Raw genomic sequence first — 14870 nt, 5'->3', positions numbered from 1 at the left:
CTGCCATAGATGCACATCTTTTTCGCTACTGAACACGCCAGTCACGATCCGATGATTGATGGAACCCTCTGAAATCAGAGGAAGTCCACAACACTGGTCGCCATGCTCCATCCCAATCGACATCACTCCACCTACGGCCTACCTACCCACCCGACCCGCCTCACCCGGACCGGAGGGCCGGAAGTACCACATCTCCCTCACTGCCGATGGGCCTGGCCACCCACTCGTCACCTGTAAACCACCCTGTGCACGAGGCCCAGTTTCGTCAAACAATCGACGCATTAACAGCCAATCAATAGCTAGTACGTACCACATCAATCTCACATCTGTGTGTACTGTGTAGGTGAAAATAGAAAAAATGACCTTTATCTAAAACTTCAACACAAAATAGTCCCAATCTGAAAATATTTCACAAAATGACCTCTTTTGGATGACGCCCGAGGCTAGGGCGCCATGCTAGATAGCATGACACCCCGGGTTAGGATGTCATGCTATTTGGCATGGCGTCCTAGGCCGGGGCGTCATACTACACGTCGCTATCATGACGCTCTAGCCCGGAACGTCATGCTCTCTAGCATGGCGCCCTAGCCGCGGGCGTCATGTAAAAGAGGACCATTTCGTGAAATATTTTCAGATTGGGGTCATTTTTGTGATACAAGGGCCAATTTTGTTCGTTTTCACACTGTGTAGTGCGTACTCCCATGTAGTAGTAAATCAATAGCTAGTACGTACCACATCAATCCCACATCTGTGTACTGTGTAGTGTGTACTCCCATGTAGTAGTAGCATCAGCAGAGATAGTGGCTGAAGACTTGAAGGCACGGGGACCAAATATGCCCGAGCTTGCAAGAAGCCTATAAATAACAGCAAGCTAGCTTTAGCTTCGTTAGCTTTAGCTAGCTAACTCTGGAACTTCTCTCACATCCATCTTCCTCCTCTGCTCAAGAGCACCGGCCAGGAGTTCATAGACACCGCACAGAGTGAGCTGCAGGAGGGTTGGCCGGGTGGAGTTGGAGTAGCTGGCCCGCCCGCCGCCAGCGTGAAACATCACATCGTCGGCGCCGGCCGGCCGGAGAGATCAAGTTGATGGGGAAGATGCTGGGCAAGAGCTGGCAGGAGTCGAGGCTGCTGTGGCACATCGCGTTCCCGGCGATCCTCACCGCCGTGTTCCAGTTCTCCATCGGCTTCGTCACCGTGGGCTTCGTGGGGCACATCGGCGAGGTCGAGCTCGCCGCCGTCACCGTCGTGGAGAACGTCGTCGAGGGCTTCGCCTACGGTGTCCTGGTACGCACGCCACGCGCCAACCAACCCGCATATATGCTAACGCGCATTGCTACTTTGCTAGCTCATTTCGTACTGGTAGATCCGTATATACATGTGCTTAGATGCTTCCATTCCATCTGTTAATTTGCACCAATTAACTTGGCAATTTTTTGGCGAAATCTAGTCGCACGTACGGATGCAGCATGTCTAAGTGCATGTCATAACTCTTGATTAACTGGATCATGTGTCGATCAATTCAAATAGGTTGTTAATTAGACTGCAGAATTTGTGAAGCACGTAGATATATATTAAGAGGTCAGTACTCGTAATCAAGATGCATGAGGCGCAGCTAGTAGGTATATGTATATAGCTGATTAATTAAGCTGCCTAGTAGCGACCAATGTGCCGTGCTAATGTAGGGTGGTTTGCACGTCTCCATCTAGGTCAGCTCCCGTGCGTCGCAAATTAACACCCGACTTTGTTCCTTCCCTTGGAGACTTGGGTCAGCAGGATACCAGCAGAAACAAGGATTGATTGGTCATGCGTATATAACCTAATAAGGAACTAGCAACATGTCTCTCCGTGCGTGCTTGCTTAACCATAATAAAACTTGTAGCGATATAAAGAAGAGCCTAACATTGTGACCGATATTACGTACCAGCTTACGCATGAACTGGAGTGCTGGGGTTAGCAGTGATTATTTAATTTCAGTTTGCCTAGCGATCGAGACCATACCCGGCTGGCTGGCTGGCTGCTGGCCGTAAGGACCATCGATCGATCAAGCTAAGGATTCTGTTGTGCAAATATGGTGCTCGCGTGTGCGTGCGCGTGTTTTCTACTAGCTCGGCATCGAGAAAAGCCTAAGGGGTCACATGCGATAAAGCTCAGAGCAGCTCCAATGGCACGTGGTGAGCCATGTGTGTCGACCTAGCTAGCTGGTAATTGCGCGACGGCCGACACTGCACCGTGAAGGGGCATCCATCCATGCATGCGAGTAAAGAGCCGTGCTTGCTTTCCTTCTTTAACACCGATGAAAGCAGCAAGATCGCGTTAGAAAACAAACCTCTGCTTTTGCTAGAACCTGCAACTCAAAGTACAGACGCTCTCTCCAGACCTACCTCAAAAGTTTCGGTGCAGCTGCGTGCACACAGATGTAGTACGTGTCGTGCGTGCCCATCACTCGTCGTGCCGCTGCCGCCGCACCCACTTTCGTCGTGCCAGTGGCCAGCCAAATTCGGGCTGGGTTGACCGATGAGCGAACGAGGGACAAGGACGAGACGCCACGACACGTCCGAGGGAGCCATTTTTCTGATTTCCCGGTGGTCGTTTTCCGTCGTTCGGTGCACGGGGAAAGTAGGTGGATGCACCCGATCGAACGATCGATGGACGACAACGTACTCCATCCGAACTCGAGCCACGGAAACGTGGGGATTGTGGGTGGCGACGTATGCCGCCGTCGGAGTAGTGCATGTACACATACGGCGCGTACATATCGTTCGGTTTGGCCATTTCATTGTTTGTACCTTTTTTTTTCCAAAAGGAGGGCATATTCGTCCGCCTCCACATCGAGTGGTGCATGCAGCAATTTTGTCAATCATTTTAAAGTGCATATTCCAGTGACAAAAATATTTGACATAAAAAAACTGCCGCACATGACTACTTCAAGAGCAAAATGAAACAGAGAACATCGGAAAATAACCATCATACATCATAAATCCTAATAGTAGCCGGCCAACCAAATCGGCTGGACAAATCCCAAGAGACCATCTTCCATCGGTTGCACCCAAAGACTATTTCATTATCTAGGTGTGGCAAATGACAACCGTAGTGCGGAGCATGTAAATTGATTTTTTTCTGCTCTTTTTTGAGTAGGTAAAGTTGGTTATTGATGGATGTTCTCCTAGATACATCCGCCAATCCTACTCTAAGGTGGAAAAAAAACTATATCTTTTTTATTGCAACCAATACCAATCATTCACTCACCTCTTCAGCATGTGTATGAGCCGCTTTATTAAGTGTTTGGTCTTTATTTATTTATCTATTTATTTTCTGTTTCACATTTCTCTTTTTATTCAAATACTATTTTGTTTTAATACATGTTTAATTTTAAATTTTAAGTAAATGCTTTAATATTCCCTACATTATATTGATACTTTTTCCTGAAAATGTAAGGATTTTTTTAAAACAGGGATGTATGTTTTTAATTTTGTCAATACTTTTCCCACATACAATAATGTTTTTATTAACACATGATGTCTTTAGATATTCATGGACATTTGTATATGCATAAAATAGGGGTATATTCCTCATGGATTGTCTGCAAGATTTTAATAGGGAAATTGCCAAGCCAAACAGACAGTGTGAGACAGAAAACGAGCCAAGATCGTGAGGTCATGGCTCACCCTATTTTGACATCGATGGCCACCCCTCACGCCCCCACCTCCCATGTGCACCTACCACACCTCAGATATCATATGAAAATGGGGAAATATGCTCCATCTAAAAATATGTGGAAATAGCTAATGGAGCTTGAGCTCCATGGAGCCTGGAATTTGAAAGATTCAAAAATCAAATTTGTAGGTTTCAAAGAATTCTGAAAATACACACACATATCTATGGATGTATTTTTCGAAAAGGGTCACAGGATCGATGTATACTACTTGCCTGTAAAGTTTCATCACGAAATACAGGCTACCACAAGTCACGACTCACGACCGTTCATAACTATCAAGTGGCTAGCTTGGTAAGCTACCAACAGAAAATTGCGACCGTTCATACCTGGACCGATTGGCATTTGAATTTTGCTCCTTCCCGCGCACACGTGTAATGTTGATGGGATGCGTTTGCAGCTGGGCATGGGCAGCGCGCTGGAGACGTTGTGCGGGCAGGCGGTGGGCGCGGGGCAGGTGGACATGCTGGGCATCTACATCCAGCGCTCCTGGATCATCTGCGGCGCCACCGCGCTGGTGCTCGCGCCAACCTACGTCTTCGCGGCGCCCATCCTGCGTGCGCTCCACCAGCCCGCCGCCATGTCTGCCGTCGCGGGGCGGTACACGCGGTGGGTCATCCCGCAGCTGTTCGCCTACGCCGCCAACTTCCCGCTGCAGAAGTTCTTCCAGGCGCAGAGCAAGGTCTGGGCCATGACCTTCATCTCCGGCGCCGTTCTCGCCCTCCACGTCGTGCTCAACTACGTCTTCGTCACGCGCCTCGGCCACGGCCTCTTCGGCGCCGCCATGATCGGCAACGTCACTTGGTGGATCATCATCGTCGCGCAGTTCGCCTACCTCGTCTCCGGCTGCTTCCCGGAGGCATGGAAGGGGTTCTCGATGCTCGCCTTCAGCAACCTCGCCGCCTTCGTCAGACTCTCCCTCGCCTCTGCCGTCATGCTCTGGTTGGTAGATACACGAATTTAATTGAAACCTCCTAGTAGATTGCCTGAGTATCATTTTGAACGGTGCTTATAGAATTTATATGTGTGTGTGTGTGTGTGTTGTCTAGCTTGGAGCTTTGGTACTACACTGCAGTGCTCATCCTTGTGGGCCTCCTGAAGAATGCTCAACTCGAGGTTGACATCATGTCAGTCTGGTAAGCAAATCTCCATTGACAAACCTGTGACTGAACTTTGTGTACATGTAAAGAAATGGTTCAGTGATTAAACAGTTTCTGAAACCTGCAGCATCAACTACCAGCTCTGGACCCTGATGGTTGCACTAGGCTTCAATGCAGCAGTGAGGTATAATGCGCGCAACAACACAAATATAGCACTGCTAACACAAAAATTGCAACTCTACAAAAGTAGACGAAATCCACTAGTGTTTGTGCTAATGCAAAAATAATGATAATAAAAAATCTATGACATGCAGCGTTAGGGTGTCGAACGAGCTGGGCGCCAACAGGCCGAAGGCAGCCAGGTTCTCGGTGATCATGGCGGTGTCAACGTCCGCCGCCATCGGGGCGGTCTTCCTGGTTGTGTTCCTCGTCTGGAGGACCGAGCTGCCGCGCTTCTTCAGCGACAACGACGAGGTGGTGAGCGAGGCTGCAAAGCTCGGCTACCTTCTTGCAGCAACCATCTTCCTCAACAGCATCCAACCTGTGCTCTCAGGCACGTACCGCTAACACTGATGAGTTACCAAATTAATCCAATGGCAATTGGAACATCTTAGCAACAAGTTGTCACTGTGCAGGTGTGGCGATAGGAGCAGGGTGGCAGACGCTTGTTGCCTTCATAAACATTGGGTGCTACTACTTGGTTGGCATCCCACTGGGGGTCCTCTTTGGCTTCAAGCTTAGACATGGTGCATTGGTAAGGACAAAATCAGATCAACCTCCAAGATGGATGTGTAATTATTATTTTTGAGAAATAAGATTGATGCATAATTATAAACGGGGAATCGGATTCTAACCTGCTCCGAATATATAACAATGTGTTTCTGCAGGGGATTTGGGTGGGCATGTCCATTGGCACGCTGCTGCAGACTGCTGTACTTCTCATAATTTGCTTCAGAACCAAGTGGGACAAACAGGTGTCGTACAATGCTAACTTCACCCGATCCGTCGATCACAGTTATTTTCTATACATAATGACTCGATCAAAGTTGAGCAGATCTTTATATAAAAAATGTCTGAACTTTCAACGTGCAGGCTATGTTGGCCGAAGAGAGGATAAGGGAGTGGGGAGGAAGCAGTGATACATTGCCGGCGGCGACAACAACGGTGACAAACGGTAGCATATATAGATGATCAGATGGTTCCTGCATACAGATTGGACAATGTTATTTATATGTACATGGATAACACATATAGGTAGAATATATAGAAGTAATTAACCTGTACAGACCGAGATTGATCCAGTGTACCTCGGCTTCGTCATTGGGGAAATCGGCCTTTTAGGATCTGTTTCGATCAGAGAAATGAAATTCAATTACTAATTCATGTTTAACAAGAGTTAGAATTGGGCATGCAACAGAGCCGCGAAACCGTACTAGTAGTGAAGTCAAATATAAGTTTTGTTTGGTTCAACACTTTGAAGAATCGAGCGCGCAAACACACTACAAGTAGATATATAAATAAAATACAAGTACTATAGACATGTACCGAATAATATTTTTTGAATATATAGTATTATTATATGCATAAATATGAGGCACATATATTGTGCTTCTCATATTTATACAAATTACTATTGATGTTACAATAATACATTACATATTTTCTATGAACTAATTTGTACAGTGGATTGTACTAGCTTTTCCCTTATATTTTATTGTATGTCCACATATATGCACTTTGTCTTCTTCTTGTTAGCCCATCATGTACTTTAAATATATAAAATATAATCTATTCTGAATATATTTAAATTATTAATTGTACCAACTCCATTATGAAGGAAAAAAAACTCTGACATAGCAGAGGGCCGGGGGTTTCAACCTTCTTTTCGAAGAGAAAAAACCCATGGCTCAAACCATCACACCTCTGGTAGTTCCCGCCACCTGCAAAAACGTGCTTGCCCATCGCAACAATTTGCAAAAATAAAAAAAATACAGCGGTCGGCGAGCTGCAACTGACAAAGGGGTGGTGCCACATAGAAAACTGTGGCCAACGAGTTGAAACAGACGATTATTCAAAAGCTGGGACCGGACAATTTTTGACAACACTGGTTTCAATCAATCTCGGCCAATTTACGAAAACACGAGCATTTTTTTAAAATTCCTGAATAGTTTTTGAAAACATAAATGTTTTTTGACTCTATCAACAAAAATTGAAAAACACGAACGTTTTTTACTTTTGAAAAAGATGAACAATTTCTGAATTTCTGATTTTCATTTCAACGGGATTTTTTTTTGAAATTTCCGAACATTTTTTGAAAAGACGAACACAAAATAAAGAATATGAAAATGATAACATTTTGATTTTTTTAAACACGAATATTTTTCGAAATTCATGGATATTTTCCAAAAACACTTAAATTATTTTTTAATTTAAGAACCAAATTGTGAAAGTAGAAACCTCTTTTGACTCTCAGGCCATATTTGAAATTCCCAAAATATTTTCGAAAAAAAATTCAAAAGGAGAAATTATTAAAAACAAAAGCAAGAAAGAAAAGAGAAAAACAGAAATGTGCGACTTTATGCAGCTTTTCAATTGTCGATAACCGCAAATAGGAATTTTAACGGTAACCAGGGCGCGTTGATGCAGCTTGTTGCGAGATTTTTTTAGGCAATCTCGCGAAGCTTTATTAAACTGCACCAATGTTTACAGAGATAAAAGATAGATTGCCGGGGTGTGCTAACCAAACATGGCGGCCCACCCCTAGCTTCAAGATATGATTCGCTAGATTGTGAGCTTGGAAATTCGAGCTCCTAAATTCATGTCCAAAGTTGCAAACTGCAAAAGAAACACTGTGCTCCAAGATTTCAAGTAGAATGGCTCCATAACTAGTGGGGTTCCTTTGCTTGAGATCTTCAACTACAACCTTACAATCAGAAGCAAGGTGAACGTACTGCACATTCAGATCATCAGCAAGTGCTAGCCCTTCCCTTATCACGAGAGATTCCAATGTTGGAGGGTCGCTCATGCCCCTGATCACAATCGGTGATGCACCTAGGAAACCACCATTGTGGTCGCGGCATATGGCAGCCGCCACCCCTCTGCCTCGAGCCACGGCGGCATCGACATTTATCTTACTGCAACCACTCGGCGGAGGGATCCAGCTGGTTGGCTGAACGGTAGTTTGCTGCCTCCTCTCTGGCCCTGGTTCTGCTATGGTTTTGAGATCTCTCAAGTAAGACTTGATGAACTGATCTGTGGACTGAGGGCTCTGAAATACAACCTCATAAATCGCCTTGCGTCTTGCTCGCCAAATGGCCCATAAGGTCACACTAAGACAGTGTACTCCTCCTGGCTCAGTACATCATGTAGCTTGTTGCGAGATGGCTCACCTGCAGAAGCCCGAACTGGAATGGCCCAGTAACCACAAGCCGCATCACATTGATGGCATGTCTTATTTTGTTTTTATTTTTGGTTTGTCCTTCGCTTTTTTATTTTAGCTTTTAGTAATTTTATTTATATTCCGAAATATTCCAAAAACATACTATATAAATACTACAAAATCATTTTTATAAATTGTTGGAACATTTTATTCTAGTATTAAAGAATGTTTCATTAATTCAGGAAAATATATGTCACATTTAAAATATATATTCACAAGTTTGAAAAATGTGTTCATCACATTTTCAAAAAAACATGTTTGCATAGTTCAAAACAAATTAATCATTCAAAAAAATCAACATGTATGTGAATAAAACATGTATTCAAAATATATTAAATGTGTATAATTTTTTTGCATGTATATGAAAAACATAAAAGATGTATTAAAAAGTAGACATGTGTTACAAAAGAAAGAAAAACCTAACAATGAAACAAAAAGAGTAGCGAAGAAAAAAAATGAAAAACCCCAAGAAAGAAACAAAGAAAACAAAGTATAAAGAAAAAATAAATAAAACCGAAAAAATCATCACAGTGACAAAGAAAACTGAAATCATAATGAATAAAAAGATAAAATCAGCAAAACAAAGAAAACTGAATGAACACTATAGAAAACGGAAAGAAAAAAAAAACACTGACGGAACTCCACCCGGACGCAGTGCAAGCAAAGCCATCGGGCAACACAGCTAATGGACCGGCCCATAGTCATCTGCCGCAGATGAGTGCTTATTAGAATCGGTACGAGCGAGACTTAGGAGAGCAAGTAACTGGATGTTACCCTTTGAAGGGGAACTTCAGGGGTCACTTTTGGTCCTCTGAAAGCATGTCGGTGAACACCGTGTAGGCTTCGTGTTCTTTAGGGTATTCGTCTTGTACTGCGCCGACTGGCCTGACAGCCGGCTGCTGGGTCGTATGGTCCTTTGAAGTAGACATGATGGACGCCAAGCTGCCGGCTGCTGGAATCATCGGCCATACTGGTAAACACCACGTAGGCTCCGTGTTCTTCAGGGTATTCGTCTTGTACTGCGCCGACTGGCTTGACAGCCGGCTGCTGAGGCGGAGGCGGAGGCGGCTGCCCAGCAGGCAGGGGTGGCAAGAGGCCGTCTCCCTTGGCGATCCTGGTGAGCCAGTGGCACTTCCGGGTGGTGTGATTCGACGGCTTCGCACCACTATGGAACTTGCAAGGTCCATCCAGGGTCTGCTCGTAGGAGAAGGCCGGCAATCAGTTTGGCTTGCCGCCTTTTTGTCGCTTGGGCGGAGGCTGCTCATCCGGCTGCTGGGCTTCAACGGTCGCGACCTGCCGGCTGCCGGAAGCCGGCTGCGGGGCCTTGCGCTTGTGGTCGCCCTGCTGTTGTCGCCGGTTGGCGTCTCCCGCCGGAGTTCTTGGAGCTTGAGGGGCCACTTTGCCAGTTGTGCTGATTTGAATCTCCACCTTCATGGAGGAGTCGGCCGTGGCGTACTTGTCCGCTATGATCAGCAGCTCGTCAAGGGTTTCTGGCTCGTCGCAGAGGAGTTTGTACTTGAGGAGGGTGCCTTCTCTGCACCCGGCTGTGAAATACTCGATGGCCTGCACCTCGCGCACGCCCTCGCAGGAGTTCTGAAGCTCGGCCCAACGCGTGAGGTAATCGCGAGTCGACTCGCCGGGGCCTTGCACGCACAAGGAGAGCTGACGAGGCTTGGGAGGACGCTTGTACGTGCTGGTGAAGTTGTGAACGAACGCTTCGGTGAAGTCGACCCAGCTGTTGATGCTGCGGGGCTTCACGCTGTTCAGCCATGTCCGGACCGTGCCCTGGAGCATGAGCGGAACGTACTTTACGGCGACACGCTTGTTGCCATTTGCTATGTTGACAGCCGTGGAGTAGTCGACTAGCCAGTCTTCCGGCTTCACGGAGCCAGTATACTTGGGCGTGTCTCTTGGGAGCGTGAACCCTCTGGGAAAGGGCTCGTCCCGAATGCGGGGCCCGAAACAAGGCGGACCCAGCTCGTCTTCTTCTTCCAGCGCTAGGGATCAGTGAAGTCGGTCGATCCGGCGGCGGGCGTCATTCTCTCCAACTCCCTCTCGGCGGCCAAGGCAGTCGCCGAGAGTCGGATGGTCAACAGGCGGCGGAGAGACTCGCCTCTCCTTGCGAGGAAGGGGAGGCGGACAGTCGTCCCGTCGTTCCACTGCTCTTGGGCGGCCGTCTCGGTCGCGCTCTATGGTAGTGTGAGTCCGACTGTGGCTAACAGCCGGATCCTTGTCTCTACTTCCTCGGGCGCCGCCAGTCGGCGTCCGAGACGTCGCGCCTTGATCTCGGCAAAGGTCGTCGTTTTGCCGCTGCGGCGCCTCCGTGCGGCAGCCGTCCTCGTTCTGCGTGGCAGCCGCATCGAGGAGCCGCCGGACTCGCTCCATCATGAGGCGTTGTTCTTCGCCCTTGAAATTGTCCAGCTCGTCCGCCGTTGCCTGAGCGGCTCGGATGTTTTCCGCTGGTGTAGCGTACACAGGGCGGCTTGCCCCAAACAGGTTGGTGATGGCTACGCCACGCTGCTGGACCGTGCCAAGGCGGCTGGGCCCCGCCAGGGCCGGCGAGCCACCGACGGCGCAATCCATCTCCCGTTGGTAGGCTTCTAACAAGCGTCTCATGCTGGCCAGCTTCTTCGCGCCTTCAACGAGCTGAAGGCGGCGCGCCACCAACGTCTCTGCATCAGCGTCTTCTGGAATGGGCGTAGTTAGGTCTTGTAGCGCCGCGCCGAGTGAGTCGTGCGCTCCTCCGCCGGGGAGCTCGTCATGACTGTTGACGAGCACCTCGGTGACGGTGCTTCCGTCGCTCTCCGCGCGAGGGAGAGGTTTGTCGTAGACCACCACATTAGTGGGGAATGCGTCGAGCGACGCGGTGTCGGAGTCGACCAACATCGAGTCGGTGGAGCCTACAGACTCCAAGTCTATGGCAGGCTCGCCGGAAACGTGGAGTTGATTGAGGAGGCCCGCGAGGAGGCTCTCGGAGCCGTCCGTGCCTACGTTGGATGCAGGTTCGTCGAAGAGGCGAACCTCGCGGACAAGTTCGGCCAGGCAGCTGGCTGCGCAGGCGATCTCAATGCTGCGCAGCGCGTCGGCGCAAACTCCGTCTGGCATGCCTGGCTGGCTGCGCTCGCCAGGGAGGAAAAGGGTTCCCATCCAGAACAGGTCTCCGGACGGTGGTGCACCAGGCCCCACGGTGGGCGCCAAATGTCGGGGGTTAGGTGCGACATATGCCAAAGGATGGCTTATCATGGTGGGGGCGAGTAGAACATCGCCGATGCCTGGAAACGAGATAAGGTGAAGACATGCACGCCGGCGAATCTTACCCAGCTTCAAGGCTCTCCGGGGAGATAATACCCCTACTGCTGCTCTGCGGGGTCTCCGCATGATCACTATGGAAATGTGCTTACACGGTTGCTCCTTGAGCTGTTTCTGGAGGTAGGAGAGGGCAAGGCTAGCTCTCTCCCTTCTATACGACCTGGCCTAGAGCTAACGGGTTCAAACCCTTTGCATGGGTGCCCCGGGGGGTTATATAGGCCTTCCCCCCAGGGGTACAATGGTAATCCGGCTGGACACGGGCCCAGCCATCAGTGCCTCTGGCCTCCGTCTTCTCCGCCGACCGCTGGGGACTGCCGACTGGCCTGGTACGGAGCCGACAGGCTGCGTCCGCCGCGGGCAGGTCTTGCCGGCGGCTAGTCACTGTAGCCGTGCTTCTGATGACACGGGCTTGATCATGGGGTCGTGGCAACAGCCCCGCCGCTTGGCGGGCGATTACTATTGCCACTCTCAATCAAATCTTGATTAATGGCGCGTGGGCCCCGGGGGAGGGCTCGGCCGACTCCCGACGGGTCCGACTGGTGATCCTCTTGCCGTCTCATGGGGTCCCACTGACTGGTGGGACCCGCTGCCTCTGGGCCATACAGACAAGCCGTCGTGGGTGCAGGATTCGGTCCTGCGGTGCTGATGTCGGGGCCGGCATGGCAACAGTGCCGCGCCGCACGGAGATCTTCCGGGGTACGGCGTGTTGTGGCCATGCCTGCCCTCGGTAAGGGGCGGGAGTGGGCTTCACTGTAGCCACTCCCCTGCCCCGTCCCTCTCGATGGGGTCATGGGGTTTGTTGGAGTCACAGGCCGACTCCCCAAAGCCGGCTTCTCTGGAAGTCGCCAGTCAGGAGTCGGCTTATCCCTGCAGTCGTCCCTGGGACTCGGTCATGAGTGGTCAGTCGGCCGTCTTGCCGTCGGCTCCTTATAAGGCGACCCTTCGTCTTGGGGTCTTGAGGGGCGCAGCCTGCCCCGATGGCTTGAAAGTTTCTGGGCCTCGGGTTGGCCTACCCGTGGCCTATTACTCCGATAGTAGTCCCCGAAGCTGATGAGGCGTCGCGGACGATCGGCCGAGAAGCCTCAGCAGTTTCTCCTTCCGGGTGCTCAACACATCTTTCCTGGTTGACTTCCGCCGGGCCGGCTAGAAGGAGTCGGACTCACCCAACTCTGACTCGCTCAATATTTCAAATGTCGTGGAGGGATCCAAGTAGCGTGCTTGCTAAGCCTCCGGGCCGCCGCCTGTTCTAGTCCTGTCATGCGATGACACGTGGCTGGGCCATTCTGCCAGCCTACGCGTGCGACGGGACAGGCCCATAGGCGAGGCCCGCCACTATCACGCCTCGGCGCCCGAGCGGATCCGCCGCGCCCCCGGCGGACGGTTGGGATTCCCATGGAGTTACTGCGCGCAGTAACTTTGTCGTGGAACGTGGGGTCGTGGGGCCGTGGGCGCAATAAATCCCTTGACCGCCCCCTCGGCTTCGCAGCCCACGAGGCTATAAGTAGGGGAAAGAGGGGGGTACGTGCGCCCCTCCTTCCCACTACTGCTCGCTCTCCTCCTTCTTCTTCTTCTCGCTCTCCTCCTCCTTCTTCTTCTTCGCTTCGCCGTGCGCCCAAGCTTCGACGAACGCCGCGGCGATCAGCCTGCAATGAGTTCCTCCTCTGCCGCTGCGCCTCCCCCGGTGCGCTCCGGCACCTGGGACAGCTCCGAAGTTCACGACGACCACGTCGAGTTCCTCCGCCGGACTCGTCGGCTCCCCGGCGAGGATCACGTGCGGGGGCGTCTTGCGCCGAAGGGGGAGATTTCCCCCGCGCCGCAGGAGGGCGAGCGGGTCATCTTCCGCTTGCACTGCTTGCGCGGGTTGGGGCTGCCGGCGAGCAGTTTCTTCCGATCCTTCCTGGAGTTCTACGGCCTCCAGCCGCACCACCTCACCCCCAACACGGTGGTGCTGATGTCCGCCTTCGTGGCCTTGTGCGAAGGCTTCCTCGGAGTCCTCCCCACCCTCGAGCTCTGGGGGGAGTTCTTCTTCTCCAAGCTTGGCACCCAGGCTATAGGCGTGCCGGCTCAATGCGGCGCCTTTATCGCCGTGCGAAGGTCGGGGGCCGACAACCCCTTCCCCTTCATCTCGCTGATAAAGTCGGTGAAGATGTGGCAGAGATCATATTTCTACGTCAGGAGCGTCACCGCGAGGGGCGACTGGGTCAACCTGCCGGCTTTCGAAGCCGGCCCGCCGGCTAGGAGACTGCCCAACTGGTCGTACCGGGCCAAGTCGCTGACGCCTGTGGGAGCCGGCGCCATCGCGCGACTCCGAGTGCTGACGCAGTCGAAGGGCTTGACTGGTCCAGACCTGCTGGCCGCCTTCGTGGCGCGCCGAGTTCTCCTGCTCCAAGGCCGCCCCATATGATATGCCAAATGAGCGGGCACCGCGACCCGAGTTGGATGTGCACCAAGGACATGCCTCACGAGGAGGTGGCCTTCATGGTGAACTACCTCTCAGACAGCAAGCTCCTGGAGGATTGGCGGTTCGGCAAGGAGCCGTACTCCCGCGCCAACCTCCCGCCCGTGGTGAGTTGCCTTTTCTTTCTTTCTTTTAATTGTCTTCTTTCTCGCCAAGTCTGTTTTGACCAGTCGGCTTTGGTCAGAATCCCCTCCTCCATCCAGCAGCCGACACCTCGGGGCCGACCCGCGAGTTCCTTGCCGACCGGGCAGAGAGCGACGTTGACGACCCCGATCTGGGGGCGGCGGCTCTGGAAGACGACGCCGAGGGAGGAGGAGGAGCGGCAGGCGACTTTAGGCCTTCGGCCACTTTCGCCGACTGGCCTGACGACGACACCGAGGAAGAAGTCGCCCCCCGCCATTGGCCAGGAGCCAGCCAGCCTGGTGCGGGCTCTTCTGCCGCGCTGGGTGCTTCAGGCGGCGGGAAGAAGCACCGGGCCGTGCCGACCTTGTTCGGCAGTCGGCCGAAAAAACCCAAGGGTTCGGCTGCGGCGACCCGACGGGACGAGGCGGTTGCGAAGGCCATCCGCTTCCGTAAGGAGGTGAAGAAGCCGCCATTGGTCTCCGCGTGAGTATTCTGTCTCGATGCTTTATTCTTTCTTTGTGACTTTGCCTGAATCTTTTGCTTGCTTCCCTTACTTTAGGGCTCCCCTCACTCTTGAGAGGGTCACCGCCGCCTCCGTCATGGGGTCAGCGGAGACGTCCGCCATCACTCAACGGATTGACCCCGCTGCTGACCTCCGGGAGGCGATAGAGCAGAATGCGCAGGAGAAGCGCAACGAAGAAGAGGCCGTTCGCCTGGAGAAGGCGGAGG

At 51.5% G+C, this 14870-nt stretch overlaps 1 protein-coding gene across 1 annotated transcript; it reads left to right on the top strand.

Annotated features, from left to right (window-relative positions):
• Positions 1-830: 830 nt before the first annotated feature.
• LOC123086916 (protein DETOXIFICATION 29-like) lies at positions 831-6202 on the top strand. The gene is made up of 8 exons (XM_044508748.1): positions 831-1284; positions 4113-4654; positions 4762-4848; positions 4940-4996; positions 5127-5365; positions 5448-5566; positions 5700-5786; positions 5905-6202. Exons 1-8 carry the CDS (start codon positions 1087-1089, stop codon positions 6001-6003), a joined length of 1428 nt encoding a protein of 475 aa, XP_044364683.1. The 5' UTR covers positions 831-1086; the 3' UTR covers positions 6004-6202.
• Positions 6203-14870: the final 8668 nt, after the last annotated feature.

Source organism: Triticum aestivum, chromosome 4A (assembly GCF_018294505.1).
Source record: "Triticum aestivum cultivar Chinese Spring chromosome 4A, IWGSC CS RefSeq v2.1, whole genome shotgun sequence".
NCBI classification, from domain to species: Eukaryota; Viridiplantae; Streptophyta; class Magnoliopsida; order Poales; family Poaceae; genus Triticum; species Triticum aestivum.
This window is presented reverse-complemented; position numbering and strand designations above follow the sequence as displayed.

Coding starts and splice junctions, on each gene's coding strand:
- LOC123086916 (XM_044508748.1), top strand. CDS start 1,087: ATGGGGAAGATGCTGGGCAAGAGCTGGCAGGAGTCGAGGCTGCTGTGG. Junction 1,285..4,112: donor GCTTCGCCTACGGTGTCCTG/GTACGCACGCCA, acceptor ATGCGTTTGCAG/CTGGGCATGGGCAGCGCGCT. Junction 4,997..5,126: donor GGCTTCAATGCAGCAGTGAG/GTATAATGCGCG, acceptor TATGACATGCAG/CGTTAGGGTGTCGAACGAGC.